The sequence below is a fragment of the Trichomycterus rosablanca genome, chromosome 10 (assembly GCF_030014385.1).
Source record: "Trichomycterus rosablanca isolate fTriRos1 chromosome 10, fTriRos1.hap1, whole genome shotgun sequence".
Classification (NCBI taxonomy): domain Eukaryota; kingdom Metazoa; phylum Chordata; class Actinopteri; order Siluriformes; family Trichomycteridae; genus Trichomycterus; species Trichomycterus rosablanca.
The window spans coordinates 32,791,801-32,812,137 of NC_085997.1; the positions used below are offsets into that span (position 1 = coordinate 32,791,801).

Consider the following 20,337-nt stretch of genomic DNA (forward strand, 5'->3'; position numbering starts at 1 on the left):
GGACAGTTTAAAGTGTGTACTTTATTAAGTGTTCATATTATAATGTCCTTGTAGATTTAGAGAATTTAATCGGTACATTATGTTAATTTCTCCTTTCATTAAACTAGTTTATACAAAATGTTACTAAAAACTATTTTTCAGTGCACCTGATCTTCTTTACATATATGGCACTTAGCTTTTATCCAAAACGACTTACAAATCTAACTGAAAACAATTTGAGCAATTAAGGATAAAGGGCCTTGCTCAGGGGCCCAACGGTGGCAACTTGGCTGCAGTGGGGCTTGAACCACCAACCTTCTGGTAACTGCTGAGCTACCACTGACCTATGTATCATGATGACGTTTTTAAATGACCTTCCAACATTGCAGGGTAATTTCAGAAGACAGCACTGCCCTCTTCTGGTACTGAATAGATCCTTAAAGTTTTTAGGATCACACGTGACAAAACCCATAATTTCCTACTTGACGGGAAACCCTAAAATCCTCTACAGAGCTCTAGATAAATAAATGCTTTACTTTTTTTTGAAAATACATCACACATAAAACAACATATTGCTACTAAATGAAACATGGAACTCACACATATGACACATCTGGACATGTTATATAAAAGGTTTAGATGCAATATGCATCAACTCTAACTCACAAATTGTTCCTCAAGCTTCTCGTTTCTATACTAAGAATAAAATACATTTAAAGAGAAATATAGGCAGGTAGGAAAGGCACATTACCATGATTTTGTACAGCTGATTGTACACAATTTTTATCATCCACTACTCAAGTTTTCACAGCTTCTGTTTTGTACATAAATACCATGACAAAAATGTCAAATTCCTGAAATTACAAAGTCCTAAAGCTTAAGATCAGTAGGTGCCTTTTTGTTTGGTATAAAAGTCTTCCTTTTTGGCTTCACATGATTCTGTTGCAGTGTCTTTGTTTCGTGTTTTCCTTCGAGTCCTTTGGCAGTAGCGGATGGCAGTGCTGGTACACAGCAGAAGAGCGCTAGAAATGAGTGCAAAGCCACTCAGGAAAAACGTCGCTGTGTAGGTACCTGTGGTGTCCACTAACCAACCTGACACAACAACACAACATTAATTATTACTTGTGCAAATTCAGCCCAAGACACTACAGTAAAAATCTGTAAAATGACCATAATTGTACTTTCAACAAATTTGCATTTAAATTCAAATCATTTAAATTTTAACAGATTTTCTATTATGGTTTGTTTCCACAAAAAAGCTATGCGTTATCAAACCAACATGATTCAGTTTTGTGCCATAAACTCTATACATTGTAAATTATTTTGAAACAATTACTGAAAAAACTGTAAGACATAACGTAACTGTTTGTAACTGTATGTAACTGTATGTAACTGCATGTAACTCTTATACTGAAGTAAATGAACCAAATGTTAAAAGTGAATGTTTTGTAACAATTTGTAATAATAGTTTTCTTCTAATGCTACAGTACAGTTTGATGTATATATACTGTACATACTGTGTATATATATAATTTTCTTACAAGCTAAAACATGCCCAGAGAACTTTTTTTGCAAAGAATTATTGTTAGCCTTTGCTTAACAGGGTTATAGGTTGCATTTCTTGATGCAGTGGTTAACTGTGTTACATGGCAATTGTCCGAAGTTCTCCTGAGCCCATGTGGCTTTATTTAGCGCAGCGGTTTTTCATGCAGTGCCATGTGACAATTTGACGGTCACACACTTTTAACAGTGGATTCTGGCCTTGCCCTACACGGACTAAGAATCTTTGAATCTTTTTACACAATGTTCTATGGTAGATGGTAAAAGACATTATTTGCAATCTTGCATTCTTTTTATAGAATTTTTTTATCTTACAAAGCTTAGCAAAACGTGGTGAGTCACAACCCATCACTGCTTTTACAGACTGATCCTTTAGTGGATCCTCCTTTTATACCCAATCATGAGTCCCTCACCTGTTAGCAATTCACCTGCTATGAAATGTTTCAAAACTGTGTAACTTAAATATTCTTCAACGTTTTCACTCTTATTTTACCCTGACCCAACTTTATTTTAGCATCATATTCAAAATTTGTTTATATTTACAAAATGCAATAAAGTAGGTCAGCCGAAACATTAAAATGCATTTCTTTGTACTTTTGTCAGTTAAATAAAGTTTTAAGAGAACAAACAAATCACAGATTCCTGTTATTCTTGCATTTTACAAAATGTCCTAACTTTTGTGGTAATAGAGTTTGTTTATCTTTCACAAAAGTGTTAATTATTGGCGTGATAGGGTGAGCATGCTTTCAGTTTATGACTGCTAAATAGCTGTTTTGTATTACAGTTATCTGAATAAATCTGTATCTGCATTTATGCACTTTGAACAAAGGTCTTTTAAGTGTACCTCTACACTGCAGTGTTCCTGTCATTTAGCTGTAAAAAAAAGCCAGCATGACATATTTTCACAGATTTTGCACATAATGCATATGTTATATCATTTTCTTTTGTATTTACAGAGATTTTATAAATGTATTGATTAACTCAGTACTTAAGCAGATTTGCTACCTGATACTTTTATTCTACTTTTACTCCAGTAACTATTTGTCATGTTTCTTCTTAAAACCATAGTGATTTAAATAATATTTTTGACACATCTACCTGCATACAAGCAGTTATTTATGTAAATCAATGCTACTGGTTTAAAAGTTTCAGCAGCACAATAGCAGTGCCAGTAGGTGCACCTTTACTGTGTATGAAGAGATTCATAGGAAGCCAGTATCTAGACATATAAATAATAATTTCAAGTAGGAAATACATCTTAAATGTAGAGAAACCTGAAATGTTTTTAAAAACAACATTTAAGCTATTAATGCAAAGTATTTTATTTCACTTTATTCTGCAACCCAATGAATCAATCCTCTGTATGAGTAGTTATAAAATGCACATGAACTATATTGTTTATAACACAACTACAGGCCTTTATCTAAGCTTACACTACTTCTAATGAAGCTGCAATGAAAAGCTGGTGGACTCACCTCCAATAGGGGGGCTAAGCAGATATGGAATAGCATGGAGAAAGTAAACCACACCAAGTGCAGAGGACAGGTATGCTGTCCCCACAACATCTGATGTCACCACAGGGATGAGGGCCACATAGGCACCATCAAAATAGCCATAAATCACTGAGAAGGGCACCAGCAACCAAAATGTGCGTAGAAGAGGAATGAAAAAGCAGCAGAGACCCTCCATCCCCACAGCAGCCAAGTAACAAATGCTCCTGTATTTTTTCAGACACCTGAGTAAAAAGAAAGAGAATTATGTCAAAACTGATTGTAATTATTATTGATGTTGCTTAAAGATTTCCAGGTTATTTTAAGAAGCCCTTTGGAAATTTCAACCTATTTGTTTGAACAGCTAAACAAACAGAAAAAGAGACAGCTGTTTTTCTAAAGACTAAAGTCCATTAAATGAACAAAAAATTACAACATTTTTACAAAAATTTAAACGTTTATCAGAAATATTTTAAGCCTCAAATCTGTGATTTTAAAGTCACAGGATGTTAAATGTCCTGGTTTCCGGTGTGTCTTATCACAACCCTTGAGAAAAGTAACTGTCCACTTAATGAACTGTTTGCACCACCTTTAACTGTAATAACTTCAGCTCAACACTGTCTTTAATTTAGTATTAGTCTTTTACATCATTGTGGAGGAATTCTGCCTTATTTTTTGTTTGTTTTTTAGAACTGCTAGGTCCTTAATATTGTTTGTTTGTCAACGTCATGTTTTACACTCTTTGGTTACATTCATGACAGAAATGGTAGTTACTGATTACACAAGATTTATCAGTTCACAAGGTTATATCGAAAACAGTTATGGACAATTTAGTATTTCCAATTCACCTCACTTGAATGTAGGGATGTCCCGATCACGTTTTTTTTATCCCGATCCGATACCGAGTCTCAAACAGATACTTGTATTTCCTAGATATTGTCTAGATAAGAACTAGATAATACTGTTCACACAGTGCACACTTCAAGTACATTACAGTTATTCAAATTAATCCAAGGTATATGTTTAACAACTAAATAGCTCTGCAGTGCTGTAGGAAAAAAATTGCCTGCATCCAAGCTATTGCTTAATGTTTTGTACATTTTTACAAAATAAAAGTAAACAAACTTAGTGCAGCATTGTAGTAGTAAAACTAGAACACTCAAAATGAAGTGAAGGTTCATTTTGAGGAAAATCAGCATCTCTGCCGTGTTAGCGGACAGCCGGTTCCTCTTCTCATCATATAATAATAAACTCGCTGTATTCGACTGTGTGTTTATTTTTTAGGTGCCGTATCAAATTGGTAGTAATTGTAGATCGCTTGGTTAAATGATATCTGGTTTGTTTCTTATGAGCCACTGTACTTGTATGCGTGTTGTAACTGTAACAAACTTTTCTGTGGTTGTATTGTGACAATGGTTTGATGGATGTTTCTACGCAAAGTGAGGGTGTTTTGACCCTTTGGGGTTTCCATAGTGCATGGAATAGCGTGCTTGGCTAACGCGATGACTCTAGCTGTCCGCTATTCGGTACCGTAACAGAAGAAGTTAATAAAGTGTTATGCTCCCGACAATTTGTGGATCGAACCTTCTTACTGTGATGGAACACGTTAACATTGTTTAGGCCGTTGCATCTTAAGTGGGTTCAAATCAGGATCACTTTAGATTTTTAGTATTTTCAGACATTACAATGTAAAAATGATTTTGTATCGAAGCATTTCTTTAGGCTGACAATATTAACAATTTTATTTAGCAACAATTAGCAATTGAGATTTAAGGGCCTTGTTCAGGGGCCTAATATTGGTAACTTGGCAGTAGCAAGGGCTTGATCCAGCAATCTTCTAATCACTTGTCCAGTTTCTTAACCCATATGCTACTACTGCCCCTAAAACCATTACAAAGAATTTCATTACATTTGTCCTCTACTGTTTACAAAGAACAAAGTGGATCACCAACATCTAACCAAACAGGAAAGTACTGTTGCCTGTTAATTCAGAAAAAAACTCTTTTTTTTTTTTTTAGTGTTTAAGCACCCTGTCCTTGCCAGTGCATGCACATGAATTTTGGTTGCACTGCATGACTGAAAACTATAAAATTGTATTTGTTTGGATTATGTAATGAAAAATGGCTAAAAATTGTGTATTACACCTTTAATCATTATTAATCCACAGTGAGTTAGCATCCACAGTAACCCACCTTCTGTCTGTGAGCCAGCCAAAGGTGATGTTGCCAACAATGTCAATGATGCCTAATATAGACATGAGAAAGGCTGCATTGTGGTGACTGATGCCCACGTCCAAAGCATAGGGCACCAGGTAAACAAATGGCAAGCTGCAGCCACTGGCCAGGAACAGGAAGGAGCCTGCCAGCACTAGGAAGTCTGGCATAAGCAGGAAGTGGTAGTCCTGTGGGGACTGCAAACAGCACTGCATCCTCTCGGTCTGGTGTGTGCCATTCAGTTGTTTTTCTTCCGCTGTGAGGGGTTTTGAGCTGTACCCACGCTCCATGTCCACAGGCAAGGGGCAGGTATCTTCTTCTTTAAGAGTGATGGGTCGAAGAAGAGCTCCACAAACACAAAGGTTGGACACTAAACCCCCCAGGATGAGCAGAGCCCCACGCCAGGAATAGTGTTCAATTAGTAGCTGCACCACAGGGGCCAGCACAAATGTGCCGATGCCGCTGCCAGACATGGCGATGCCGTAAGCCAAAGCCTTCCTCTCACAGAAATACACACCAACCATAGCAATAGCCGGTGTGTAACATAGAGCAAAGCCAACACCTGCAAAAAAGGAAGTTCTTACTTTGTAACAACATCCAAACTCCTATATAATGCATAATTTTATGGTCATACATGCAGCGTTGGACAAGTAATTTTTTGTAGCTAGCTACATGTTATTCTACAAAATGTAGCTTAGCTACACCAAAGCTATGATTAAAAGGAATGTAGTCAACTACTTTACAGGCTACACAGCAAAATTGACTTAATTACATTCTTAAGCTACATTCATTATTGAATTTCTTTCATTTTCAAAATATAATTAAATCAGACTTATATTATTATTATTATTACAGGTGCTTGGGTGTAGCAGCAGCACATTATACTAGACAACTACTGCTGGGATTCAGGGTTTAAATCCCCAGCAGTGCTATCCGCTAGTGATGAGTTTACACACACAGACATGATTGGTTATGTTATTCATAAATAAACACAGTTTGATATTTTCTGACAATAAGCGGTTTTAAGATGGTGTAGCTTACCAGTTAAAACACCCAGAGTGAGATAAAGATACTCAAGACTGGTGGCAAAAGTGCTGAGTACCAAGCCAGAAGAAGCCAGAAATCCTCCCACCATCACCGCTACACGACATGACAACCGATTCCCAATTAGGCTGCCCAGAGGAGCTAAAAGATATTCAGTGAAAAACAAAAAAAACTAAACGAAATAGGGTTAACCATAACTGAAAACTAATATGAATTTAATAGGTTAACTTTGCATGGTGAGAATGTACATTTCAATTAACTGAAATGATATAGTATGAAAATAAAAGTTTGGTTTTTTTTGCAGCTTTAAACCAGTTAGAATTTTGGCCAGCTTTAAAGCTTTGCTATCAGTGATAAAAGTAATAAGAGTAAACAGCAGCAAACAGCGATGGGTAACTCTAAAATCTTTAATAGCACTGATTAAGGATTATGGTTGTTATTATTATATCTTTCGTGTATTAAAATAAGCTGACCCATCCCAACAAACAACGTATTTAAATAGATAGATAGATAGATAGATAGATAGATAGATAGATAGATAGATAGATAGATAGATAGATAGATAGATAGACCCATCAGCCATAACATTAAAACCACCTCCTTGTTTCTACACTCACTGTCCATTTTATCAGCTCCACTTACCATATAGAAGCACTTTGTAGTTCTACAATTACTGACTGTAGTCTATCTGTTTCTCTGCATGCTTTGTTAGCCCCCTTTCACCCTGTTCTTCAATAGTCAGGACTCCCACAGGACCATCACAGAGCAGGTATTATTTAGGTGGTTGATCATTCTCAGCACTGCAGTGACACTGACATGGTGGTGGTGTGTTAGTGTGTGTTGTGCTGGTATGAGTGGATCAGACACAGCAGTGCTGCTGGAGTTTTTAAATACTGTGTCCACTCACTGTCCACTCTATTAGACACTCCTACTAGTTGGTCCACCTTGTAGATGTAAAGTCAGAGACAATCGCTTGTCTATTGCTGCTGTTCGAGTTGGTCATCTTCTAGACCTTCATCAGTGGTCACAGGACGCTGCCCACGGGGTGCTGTTGGCTGGATATATTTTTGGTTGGTGGACTATTCTCAGTCCAGCAGTGACAGTGAGGTGTTTAAAAACTTAATCAGCATTGCTGTGTCTGATCCACTCATACCAGCACAACACACACTAACACACCACCTCCATGTCAGTGTCACTGCAGTGCTGAAATTGATCCACCACCTAAATAATACCTGCTCTGTACTGGTCCTGGGAGAGTCCTGACCATTGAAGAACAGCATGAAATGAGGCTAACAAAGCATGCAGAGAAATAGATGGACTACAGTCAGTAATTGTAGAACTACAAAGTGCTTCTGTATGGTAAGTGGAGCTGATAAAATAGACAGTGAGTGTAGAAACAAGGAGGTGGTTTTAATGTTATGGCTGATCGTGTAGATACTTTATTGATCCCGAAGAAAATTAAGAACAAAGAATTAACAGTACAAGTACAAAACCAAAACAAACAGAACAGAAAGAATTGAATATTTCTTGTACTTTACATATAAATTTAATCAAATTCTTTTAAAATTCTTGTTGTGACAGCAGTAAGTACTCTATAGCATAAACAAAAAGACCTGCTGATTTGAGTCAAGCTGTAGTCACGTCTTCTCAAGATGTTCTCTCTGTCTTACTAGTTTTTTCAGGAAAAAAAGTGAAGTAACCCCCCTCAGTCTTTCATTCTCATACATTATCTTACTTGAATAAAAATCCACAAAATGTTGTGTTTTCTGGCAAATCAGTGCATTAATCAACAAAATATGAAATATAAAACAGCTTAGTAAACTTTAGCTTTGAAAACAAGATGGAATTAATAAAGATAACGATGAAGCACACTGCCCTAATCCTAATCCCAGAAAACATTTGTAATTAGATTCCATAATTGCTCATCCGTTGTTCTAACTAACCTAGTATAACTGACTAGTATAAAGACTTATAAACGTAAAAGCATGTTAGTGTAGAGTGTTGAAAGCTCCACCTTTACGAGGAAAAAATTTGGTAACTTGGTTCCTACAGTAATTATTCTACATTCCCACCAGTTTTCAATCAAATAAAAATAATAATGTTTCTTTAGATTTATTGTTACAAGATTACTCAATAAAAATGTATCTTTGCTGAGGTGCAATAAGGTAATTAAGATCTGAAGGGTCACATACCACACAGCATGGTGGTGCAGTCTACTAATGAATGTATCCATGCTGTTCCAGAGTAGTCCCGTCCAAAATGCATTTGAAACTCAACAAAGAAGATGGAGATGCATCTAAAAAAGAATTAGAAAATACAATCACAAATCCAATCCAGCAATGACATCAAAGCACATGAAAGATGCTGCACTGGTGCTTTGTTCTCTAGGAAACATTACATGAAGTGATTAGAAATAATAATCAGAATCATTCTGTATTTAATGAGTAGACATCAAGGCCTGTAATTACTGCTGCTTAGTTGGACATTAAGGGGCTGATCAGAGTCCTGTAAGGCTTTTTGGTTCTAGAAAACGGCTAGAAAACGGCTAATGAGACACAAGTCTCAACACAGCATGTCTGCACCTGAACAAACATGGTGAAAGCACCAGGCAGGGGACCAGGGTCAAATCTGTCAGTAAATATGACAGCCAGTGACTTTCACATACCCAATCATTGGCCAAAGAACACACATGGCGAGTTAGCCAGGGGCCATCAAAGGGAAGATGGCCTTCACTTTACTAGTTAGAGCTAGTCTGATAGGAATCAAGGCTTTTGAGGTTAGGAACCACACCCGTCAACACTTGTACATTTGGATAAGAGGGCAAAACGGGAAAAACACAGTATTAGGTTGCTCTTTCACCTTTAAGTAGGGTTTTGAAACTGCCATGGACGACTTGGTTAAATTGTGACAGTATGTTGTAGGGGTCTAATGATAAACTCTAATCACAATTTGACCTAATTCACAATACTGAGCTTCAGACTCACAACACATTGTGGCGGGGACAGTGCAAACCCATTTTTAAACATGCAATATTATTTATAAAACAAACAACAATTGTAACATCAATTAAGATTAAAATAACAACATTTAAGATTCAGCCATTAATACATTATTAATACATTAGAGTGTCCCACAAGACAAGCTTTAGTCCACTGTGGCAACCAATAGCAGCTCATTTAAAAGAAGACAACCACTGGAAATGTCCTGAAATGCAGTTTTGTGTCTGTATGTAATTCTACCCTTGTCTGTCAGGCCAACAAAGCATCTTAAATAATTGAAGTGTTTCATGTTCCCTTAAGTGAGAGCTCGCATGACAAGGCTTGTCTCACCTTTTTACACTTGGATTAAAAACCCTGACACTCAACAGTCACGCCTTTTTTAACTAGGACAGATAGTTTATGAGTGAAAAGTACACATAGTTCACAACAACAAACCAAATTGTCCTGCAGGCACTTTTACAAATTTCAGTACAAAAATTTAGTACATTTTTTATGGAGAAAACAAACAATGTGTTATACCTGTCAGTTTCAGAATTACTGAAACATTAAGTAAAAAAGGTTTTAAAAATGTCTTTGCGTGTGTGTTTGTTAATTAGAGAAATCTAACCTATACTAAAATTAAAATTATAGCAAGAATAAAAAATCAACAGAGGTTTATCTTTTTAGCCACACCAGATGGGTCACAATTATTGACATTCTAGCATTTGTTTAGTACTAACAACATCCCTTTGACGCCTAAGATCCACCTCTTCTAAAAGCTGATCCTACCAATCCTCTGTGGATCAGAAACTTGGACCCTGTGCAAGACAGTTTTCCAAATGCAATGCTTAGATAGATCCTTGGGAACTCACTACATGATCATATCAACAATGACACTAATCAAATTAGATGCCAACAGCAACCAGCCATTAATGTTTGGTCACTTGTGCAGAATGTGCATAAACCAAACATCACACCAACTCGGAGGCAGCAACCCACCAAGTGGAGAACAGAAAACATAGACAAATCAAATCGAGGAAGACCTAAAGAACCAACGGCTCGATCTCAACTAAGCAAGAACAGCAGACATGGAGCAAAAAGCATGGCGAAACACTGTTGAACAAATTTGGAATCCTGCAGCACCCACAGCAGCGTACTGGTTACGAGACCAATTTATATGACTTTCTAACATCTATGGTTTGTTTGCACCATTACTGTCAGGGGAAAAAGTTTTTTCCTTTTCCTGAAAAGTTGGGTTTTTGGAGATACGTGTTTTTCATCAGACAACAACAATATGCAGATCAGCCATAACAATAAAACAGACCAGTTCTAACCCACCAAGACATGGACTCCACAAGACATTGGTCCTCACACTTTTGTGTGTTGCGGGTTAGAGCATTTTACACTGCACCCTGGTGCCACCTCTTTGGTGATAAACTGTGCACACATGCCTGGCCATCCACAATCTTGGAGAAAACCGGATCAATTAAACTACCTAACCTTCTTCCATTGCTCTGATTTTCAGTTCTGATAACTGCATATCCAGTGTGACTTATTTGCTTGCGGGCTGGTGGGCACTTTAACTGACCTGCAGCTACACAGCCCCACATACAGAAGGGTTTAATGCACTGTGTTGAGATACATTCACCTAATCATTACATTTATCATCACCAGTATTGAAATTATTTAGCAATTTGGCAATTTCAGCCACAGTAGCTCTTATGTAGATTTGTCCCAGACATCATGTCCTCCGTCGTTACTGAGTCTTTGCTGCCCATCGTGTACACTAACATTTGTGCAGACATTTTTTTCCAAAGAAACTTACTAGAACAAGGCAGTAAATTTAATGTTAACTGAACACAAGGGTTAAACCTGTGTGACAACCTTTGCCCCTTGATTGACCACTTGCTGAATTGTTTACTTAAATGTTATCCAAACCGCACATGACAGAAACCCTAGATACCAGTGGATTTGTTTTCAAACTTCTTCTGGAATCTAGAAATCCACTAAATGAACAAGAAAGCTAGTCCAAAATGACATACCTGGCACAAAAAAACTCAAACATAAAAAACAATGTGTGGGAAACAAGTGTAATTTACCTTGTTACGGCACGAGTGCAGACAGTCACCATGAAACAGCCAGCCACAATCATCCAGCCCCAGCCCCCGTCTGGAGGAAGCACTCCCGCTGTCTTTTTCTTTTCCTGAGCCATGAAAGTTGCACCCACCTCTGTTTCTTTCTTATCCCTAGCAGCAAGTCCAAAACATAGGTTGCCTCTTGCACACATACCCATCATGGAGTATCCACTCGAGTTGCAATAATGTGCTGTTACTTTGCTTTGCAAGAAATGTTACAACCTGAAAAACAAGTAAGAATGAGTGATGAGCTTATCTACAATCATTAACAGGCAGACTGTCGCAGCTAATCCACAGCCGTTAGCCATCGTAGAAGATTCGGTGCACTCAAGCATGTGAAGAGTCGTCTCTTTCTCAACACATGGGCAACACTAATGACTCGCAGCTGGTCTGAGCAAGGTGACATGTTTTCTCATGACGAGTGTTTACAGACACAGAGGCCGTGCTAACTCAGGGGCCCTGTTGCCTGCTCCTAGTGACCCTGTAGCCCAGATGAAAGGCTCAGGCATGCTTGGACATGCTTTTCCAGGAACAACACTTTCAGTGGGTCATGGTTTCTCATTACCTACCATGCTATCTCCAACATAAATATCCATGCTCCCAAGAGATAATCAATATAAATAATTTGTCCATAATATCTGATATCATGCTGCAAAACCAACCAAAGAGATGTTTCATTTTGCTTTGTTTTTAGGAATGAAGTGGGCAAAAAATATTGTAAAAGCTATAAAATAAGGCTTTTTGATGATATGTACCACATGATGGTTGAAATCTGTCAATCAAAATTTGATTGACAACTTTACAGTGTTATTAATGTGTCATTAGAGCTGTTATGTAAACTGGTACAAAACAGTTGCTCTAGTGTACACAACTGCTATATAGAGTTTCCAAGGGAGAGAAATGAGAAAGCATGTAAGGAGAGATTTCACTTATGCAAGACTCAAACTAAACATAGCTGAATACAGTGAATTATACACTGAGCATAAAAACCGATTAGCCATAACAATAAAAACCACCTTCTTGTTTCTACACACATTGTCCATTTTATGGGCTTCACTGACCATATTGAAGAACTTTGTAGTTTTACAATTACTGACTGTAGTTCATTTGTTTGCATGCTTTGTTAGCCCCCTTTCATGCTGTTCTTCAATGGTCAGGACCCCCACAGGACCACTACAGAGTAGGTATTATTTGGGTGGTGGATCATTCTCAGCACTGCAGTGACACTGACATGGTGGTGGTGTTAGTGTGTGTTGTGCTGGTATAAGTGGATCAGACACAGCAATGCTGCTGGAGTTTTTATACACCTCACTGTCACAGCTGGACGAGAATAGTCCACCAACCAAAAACATATCCAGCCAACAGCGCCCCGTGGGCAGCGTCCTGTGACCACTGATGAAGGTCCAGAAGATGACCAACTCAAACAGCAGCAATAGATGAGCGATCGTCTCTGACTTTACATCTACAAGGTGGACCAACTAGGTAGGAGTGTCTAATAGAGTGGACAGTGAGTGGACACGATATTTAAAAACTCCAGCAGCGCTGCTGTGTCTGATCCACTAATACCAGCACAACACACACTAACACACCACCACCATGTCAGTGTCAGTGCAGTGCTGAGAATGATCCACCATCTAAATAATACCTGCTCTGTGGTGGTCCTGACCATTGAAGAACAGGGTGAAAGCAGGCTAAAAAGGTATGTAGAGAAACAGATGGACTACAGTCAGTTAGTAATTGTAGAAATTCAAAGTGCTTCTATATGGTAAGTGAAGCAGATAAAGTGAACAGTGAATGTAGAAACAAGGAGGTGGTTTTAATGTTATGGCTGATCAGTGTATATGTAGTATGGTAAATGGTGATGTGAAATGATACTGTGAAATGAATATTTCACTATATAACTCAGTGATAGCTCAGTGGTTAAGGTACTGGACTAGTAAACAGAAGGTTGCTGGTTCAAGCCCTGCCACCACCAAGTTGCCACTGTTGGGTCCCTGAGCAAGGCCCTTAACCCTCAATTGCTCATCGTGTAAGTTGATTTGGATAAAAGCGTCTGCTAAATGCTGAAAATTTTAATAACTCACATTGTACAAAACAAGAGTTTCCAGTGCATCACTGGGTATAACACATTTATCTATTCACTCACATCTAGGGGCAATTTTGAGAAGCCAGGGCACATTCTGCATATCTTTGGGAGGGGAGGGGAAACAGGAACACCCAAAAAAACCTACTGGTGTCAAATTCTTAACAGAAAACCTACTTCCCAGGGCACCAGTACTACCTGCTGCACCACTGTGGAAATAAGTTATGGTACATTTATTACACTACAGTTAGAAGACTAATCTATTTTTTCTTTACATAACACACACACATACTAAAGTCACCAACCCCTTAAAACCTGTTGGAAAGTAAATGCTAATGTACACAGCTGAACGTTTTAATCTTAGTATAGAATTGGGTCACATGCAGGGACTTGCAGAGTAATACTGTACTAACTTGGAATGCACTTTTAAAATAAAAAGCACATTTAAAATAAACATAACTAAAAAAATCATATGATGGTAGATGGCTGGGATGTCAAACATTGTTTCATGAATTATTAATTACTGCATACAATGATATATATATATATATATATATATATATATATATAATGTAACAAAGAATATAATGATTATATATAAAATGCTCAGTGGTTAAGGTACTGGACTAGTAAACAGAAGGTTGCCTGTTCAAGCCCTGCCACCACCAAGTTGCCACTGTTGGGTCCCTGAGCAATATATATATATACAGGGGTTGGACAAAATAACTGAAACACCTGTCATTTTAGTGTGGGAGGTTTCATGGCTAAATTGGACCAGTCTGGTGGCCAATCTTCATTAATTGCACATTGCACCAGTAAGAGCAGTGAAGGTTCAATTAGCAGGGTAAGAGCACAGTTTTGCTCAAAATATTGCAATGCACACAACATTATGGGTGACATACCAGAGTTCAAAAGAGGACAAATTGTTGGTGCACGTCTTGCTGGCGCATCTGTGACCAAGACAGCAAGTCTTTGTGATGTATCAAGAGCCACGGTATCCAGGGTAATGTCAGCATACCACATCCACAACAGGATTAACTGTGGACGCAAGAGGAAGCTGTCTGAAAGGGATGTTCGGGTGCTAACCCGGATTGTATCCAAAAAACATAAAACCACGGCTGCCCAAATCCCGGCAGAATTAAATGTGCACCTCAACTCTCCTGTTTCCACCAGAACTGTCCGTCGGGAACTCCACAGGGTCGATATACACGGCCGGGCTGCTATAGCCAAACCTTTGGTCACTCGTGCCAATGCCAAACGTCGGTTTCAATGGTGCAAGGAGCGCAAATCTTGGGCTGTGGACAATGTGAAACATGTATTGTTCTCTGATGAGTCCACCTTTACTGTTTTCCCCACATCCGGGAGAGTTACGGTGTGGAGAAGCCCCAAAAAAGCGTACCACCCAGACTGTTGCATGCCCAGAGTGAAGCATGGGGGTGGATCAGTGATGGTTTGGGCTGCCATATCATGGCATTCCCTTGGCCCAATACTTGTGCTAGATGGGCGCATCACTGCCAAGGACTACCGAACCATTCTGGAGGACCATGTGCATCCAATGGCGGTGCCGTGTATCAGGATGACAATGCACCAATACAGACAGCAAGACTGGTGAAAGATTGGTTTGATGAACATGAAAGTGAAGTTGAACATCTCCCATGGCCTGCACAGTCACCAGATCTAAATATTATTGAGCCACTTTGGGGTGTTTTGGAGAAGCGAGTCAGGAAACGTTTTCCTCCACCAGCATCACGTAGTGACCTGGCCACTATCCTGCAAGAAGAATGGCTTAAAATCCCTCTGACCACTGTGCAGGACTTGTATATGTCATTTCCAAGACGAATTGACGCTGTATTGGCCGCAAAAGGAGGCCCTACACCATACTAATAAATTATTGTGGTCTAAAACCAGGTGTTTCAGTTATTTTGTCCAACCCCTGTATATATATAATGTAACAAAGACATTTCCTGCAAAGGATCAATAAAGTATCTATCAGTGGCGGCTGCTGGTCTTTCAAAGAGGGGAAGCTCATTGTCGGCTTACACCATAAAATTTGTCAATTTATTTATACATAAATTCTGCCCTCTGTTCCTTTTCAAAAAATGGCCTGAAATGGGTTGCAGTTTGTCTTTCGACTTCTCACGCAAAATCCACGATGGGACTGAAGCTCCCAGTGAATAAGTGACGTGTAGATCTCAAAATAGCTGTCAATCAAAACGGGATTCAGCCTTTCGACTGATCCTCCAATCATCTTGCAGAAGCTCAGCGTCCAGACCCGCCCACAGCTCCATTCACCCCCAGAGACGCTCAGCGTCCGGGGGCGGGACAAAATCGTGGCATTTATCCAATGACCGGCGAGTTTTGAAGCAATGAAAAAACCTTTCCATGCAGTTCCATTGAAGTGAATAGACGCTCAGCTTCTGCGGGCAAATGCATTGACGCTAAGGGAATGTATGAGAAGTTCGAGTCAGTCGATTTGTGATAAGTAGCTGATTCTGAACAAACTCGTCTTCGAGATGAACGTGTTCTAACGCATTTGTAGTCAATGAAATGTTAACATGACTGCAGAGGTGGAAAGTAACGAATTACATTTACTCGCGTTACTGCAATTGAGTAGTTTTTTGTGTACTTGTACTTTTTAAAGTAGATTTTACAACCTGTAATTTTACTTTTACTTAAGTATGTTTTGTATTAAGAATTGTAATTCGCTACATTTTAAATAACATCCGTTACTGAGTAAAAAAAAAAAGAAAACAATAAAAAACCGTTAGGCTGTTTGATCCAGCCCGCTGAGCATTTACAAACCTGTTCTTTAGAGTCGGGCTTGCGAACTGAATCACTGAGTTAACGAGTCAGAAACGACTCACTCTGTTTCATTATGTTATATTTTTTTATAGGTGCAACCCTAACCGCCTAACCCTTTTATTGAGGATAAACAGAAATAATGCTGTTTTGAATTGACAACAGCAGTTGCAGTCCACACATGAACTGCTAATATGCTGCATGGCTGGTGAGCTGTGTGTAGTCTGCTGTATCATTCATCTATCAACTTCTGTTGGAAAATGACGTCCCTCCTTCTGTTAAAAAAGTAACGAAGTAACGTTTACTCTGAGTACATTTTAAATTAGTTACTTTTTACTTGAGTAGATTTTTAGACTAGTAATTTTACTCGTACTTAAGTAAAAAATCACTAAAGTAATAGTACTTTTACTTGAGTACAATATTTTAGTACTCTTTCCACCTCTGCACAACTGTACATATTTGACCATTTAATTTTTGACATTTTAGTGGAAGCTGAGCTTCCCTTGCAGTCTTAGAGAAATCGCCACTACTATCTATCTATCTATCTATCTATCTATCTATCTATCTATCTATCTATCTATCTATCTATCTATCTATCTATCTATCTATCTATCTATCTATCTATCTATCTATCTAATGTATGCCATTAACAGAATTTTAGGTCATACTTTAATATTACTTGAGGATGTAAGTCTACTGATCTTACATACATTTATCACAGAGGACTCCAAATTATGATAATGACATTGGAATACACAAATGCTGGTAAAACATAAAAAGTAGCAAAAATAAAACACAGTTTTTATGGCTACATTTTAAAGTTTGGATTTAAATCCTGGTTTTAAGATGGCAAAATGTGTGAATTGACGACTTACTTTAGGGAAGCTGAGGCACAATTGGACTAATGACTTAAAAACATCACAGTTTGAGTGATTATTAATTAAGGAATAAATACAGTTGGGTACAGTGTCAAACAAGCAGAAGGTAACAAAGTGACAATGATTTCCAACTTTCATTTAGCAAATTTATTTGTCAAAAATACAGAGAATTTAAATATACAGGACTAATGAGCTTATTAGTGAATGTCTCAACTTTATTAGGAAAACAGCTGTAGCTCGCTGTTGACTATTTAAAATGCATTCTGCAACGCTCATATGTAAAGTGTAAGTACCAAAGTCCGTCTTAAAAGTAACATTACTTTCCTTTACTTTTTGGTTTGGTTTTTCAAAAAAAAAAAACAACAACAACAAAAAATATATAAATAAAAACTAAAGTGTACATACCATTCCGATAGGAGCCTCGAGTAGCAGCTACACAGTGCACTTACTTCCTTAACGGCCTCCACCACACAAACCGCTCTTCACACTCACTACCCCAACTAATGTACACAAACACCACAGTGTTTTCTTATGTTTTTACTTTTAAACGTCCGACATATTTGTAAAGCCGGTTTAAAGTTTTCTCCCAGCGCTGGAGTTTGCAGCTGAAAGAACATCGTGGTCTAAGAAAGCAGCTTTGCAGTGAGGGACGGATGAACACACACCACTGTACTTAACCTCGCCCTCGTATCCAGGGTTACATCCAACCCGCATACTAGCGTACTAAACAGTATGTGAAAACAGTACGCCCCTAGAGATGTTTACTAAAGGTGTTGTGCTCTTTCATACTAACAGAGAATGTAGTATTCAGCTTCCCAGGTTCGCTAGCAGTTAAATATTTAAATGCAGGAAAAAACGACTTTAACGGCAACACCTTAAATTTTTACCCAATTTACCAAAGAGGAACTGTACATTAAGTTCATTATAGACATTGTTGTTTACATTTTTGGCATTCAAATCGACTTACAGTACTATGACAGTATAATGTCTAAGCAATTGAGGGTTAAGGGCCTTGCTCAAGGGCCCAACAGTGGCAACCTGGCAGTCGTGGGGCTTGAACCAGCAACCTTTTTGATTACTAGTCCAGTACCTTCACCACTAGGCTACAACTGCCCTTTGTTTTTGTTGTTGTTGTTGTTGTCCCCTCCCCCCTAAACATAGTTGAATACATTGAATTGTACACTGAGCATAAAAATATAGCAATATCAATCCTTTGTTTCATGTATCTATAAAAAGTAATATATGATGTTTACTATGGGTGTCGTCAACCCCGGTTCTGGACTGCTTTGCTTGGGGGGGCAAAGACACAATTTGGGGGGGCAATGCCCCCCTCAGCCCCCCCTAGCCCCGGTTCTGGACTGCTTTGCTTGGGGGGGCAAAGACACAATTTGGGGGGGCAATGCCCCCCTCAGCCCCCCCCTAGCGCCGGCCCTGGGTGTCGTGCTTTTTCATACTAACAGAGAATGTAGTATTCAGCTTCCAAGGTTCGCTAGCAGTTAAATATTTAGATGCAGGAAAAACTACTTTAACAGCAACACCTTACATTTTTACTCAATTTACCAAAGAGGAACTGAACATTAAGTTCATTATGGACATTGTTGTTTGCATTTTACATTTACATCCTTGGTATTTAGCAGACGCTTTTATCCAAAGCGACTTACAGTACTGTGATAGTATACTGTCTAAGCAATTGAGGGTTAAGGGCCTTGCTCAAGGGCCCAACAGTGGCAACCTGGCAGTCGTGGGGCTTGAACCAGCAACCTTTTCGATTACTAGTCCAGTACCTTAACAACTAGGCTACAACTGCCCGTTGTTGTTGTTGTTGTTGTTGTTGTTGTTGTTGTCGTCGTCGTCATCGTTGTCTTTCCCCAAAACGTTTACACAGCAGTGATAGCTCATTGGTTAAGATACTGGGCTAGTAATCAGAAGGTTGCCAGGTCAAGCCACACCACCGCCAAGTTGCCACTGTTGGGCCCTTAAACAAGACCCTTAACATTTAATGTAAACACATTTCCAGTTACCTTAGCTAGTTCCTCAAAACTCTAAACACAAACAAAAGATTTAACTGCATTGTCAAAACTCTACAAATCTCTTGCTGAATGAACCACAGCACTCAAAACCATGTTCTCTGTTCTCAAAACCGATCCCTTCATCATAAGCTCATGTCTTACATAGCATCAAATAAACACTGATGTGATCAGTTTTAAACCATGACATATTTAAATAACACACAGATTTATGGAAATTAGTTTTTCTTATTTTGGTGAAGTGCATGGTTTCACGTTTATTTGTTACTGCAATAAGTGCAAATTATACAGTGACAACAGGGAGTGGGTCAACTTTATTCATTAGTTAATGACCTTCCTGACCTGTGTTTACCTCTTTTTTGGGGGTAGGGGGGCCCAAAGTATGAATTAATCCCCCTGTAATTCGAACCATGATCCTGCCTCCGATCTGATCCTAGTCAGGCCAGAGAACGTCATCTACACTGACTGCAATGTTCTTCCTGACCAAGCACTAGGGGAAAAACGCCTGGCATGGCAGATCCATCCCTGGCATTCATCTATGTGGATGTCATCACATGCCTGTCTGAAATATTGCCACACTCTCATGGGGTCTGCATTTGTACAATTTCAACCACCATGGTGAAAATAATTTCTTGGACTTAAAAAATAAGAAATATGATGGACAATATAGCACTACAAGATGTGGATTGCTGACGAACCAGTCGTAGACCAGAACAACACGTACATCGTGTTCTAAATCAACTCCAGCTGAGGATGAAACAGGTACAGGTCCTTCTAAAAAAATTAGCATATTGTGATAAAGTTCATTATTTTCCATAATGTAATGATAAAAATTAAACTTTCATATATTTTAGATTCATTGCACACCAACTGAAATATTTCAGGTCTTCTATTGTTTTAATACTGATGATTTTGGCATACAGCTCATGAAAACCCAAAATTCCTATCTAAAAAAATTAGCATATCATGAAAAGGTTCTCTAAACGAGCTATTAACCTAATCATCTGAATCAACGAATTAACTCTAAACACCTGCAAAAGATTCCTGAGGCTTTTAAAAACTCCCAGCCTGGTTCATTACTCAAAACTGCAATCATGGGTAAGACTGCCGACCTGACTGCTGTCCAGAAGGCCATCATTGACACCCTCAAG

General features: G+C 38.5%; 1 protein-coding gene across 1 annotated transcript; it reads right to left on the minus strand.

Annotated features, from left to right (window-relative positions):
- Position 1: 1 nt before the first annotated feature.
- slc16a12b (solute carrier family 16 member 12b) lies at positions 2 to 17,793 on the minus strand. The gene is made up of 7 exons (XM_063003192.1): positions 17,565 to 17,793; positions 11,364 to 11,621; positions 8,479 to 8,582; positions 6,284 to 6,427; positions 5,222 to 5,804; positions 3,015 to 3,274; positions 2 to 1,071 (listed from the first exon to the last, which is right to left on the minus strand). Exons 2-7 carry the CDS (start codon positions 11,558 to 11,560, stop codon positions 863 to 865), a joined length of 1,497 nt encoding a protein of 498 aa, XP_062859262.1. The 5' UTR covers positions 11,561 to 11,621; positions 17,565 to 17,793; the 3' UTR covers positions 2 to 862.
- Between the last annotated feature and the right edge of the window lie 2,544 nt (positions 17,794 to 20,337).

What these genes read in the sequence shown, in the direction of transcription:
- slc16a12b (XM_063003192.1), bottom strand. Translation starts at nt 11,560, where the DNA reads ATGATGGGTATGTGTGCAAGAGGCAACCTATGTTTTGGACTTGCTGCT. An exon ending in TGCACTCGTGCCGTAACAAG is followed by an intron (nt 8,583 to 11,363) that starts GTAAATTACACT and finishes ATTCTTTTTTAG; the next exon opens with ATGCATCTCCATCTTCTTTG. An exon ending in GGCTGGCTCACAGACAGAAG is followed by an intron (nt 3,275 to 5,221) that starts GTGGGTTACTGT and finishes CTTTTTACTCAG; the next exon opens with GTGTCTGAAAAAATACAGGA.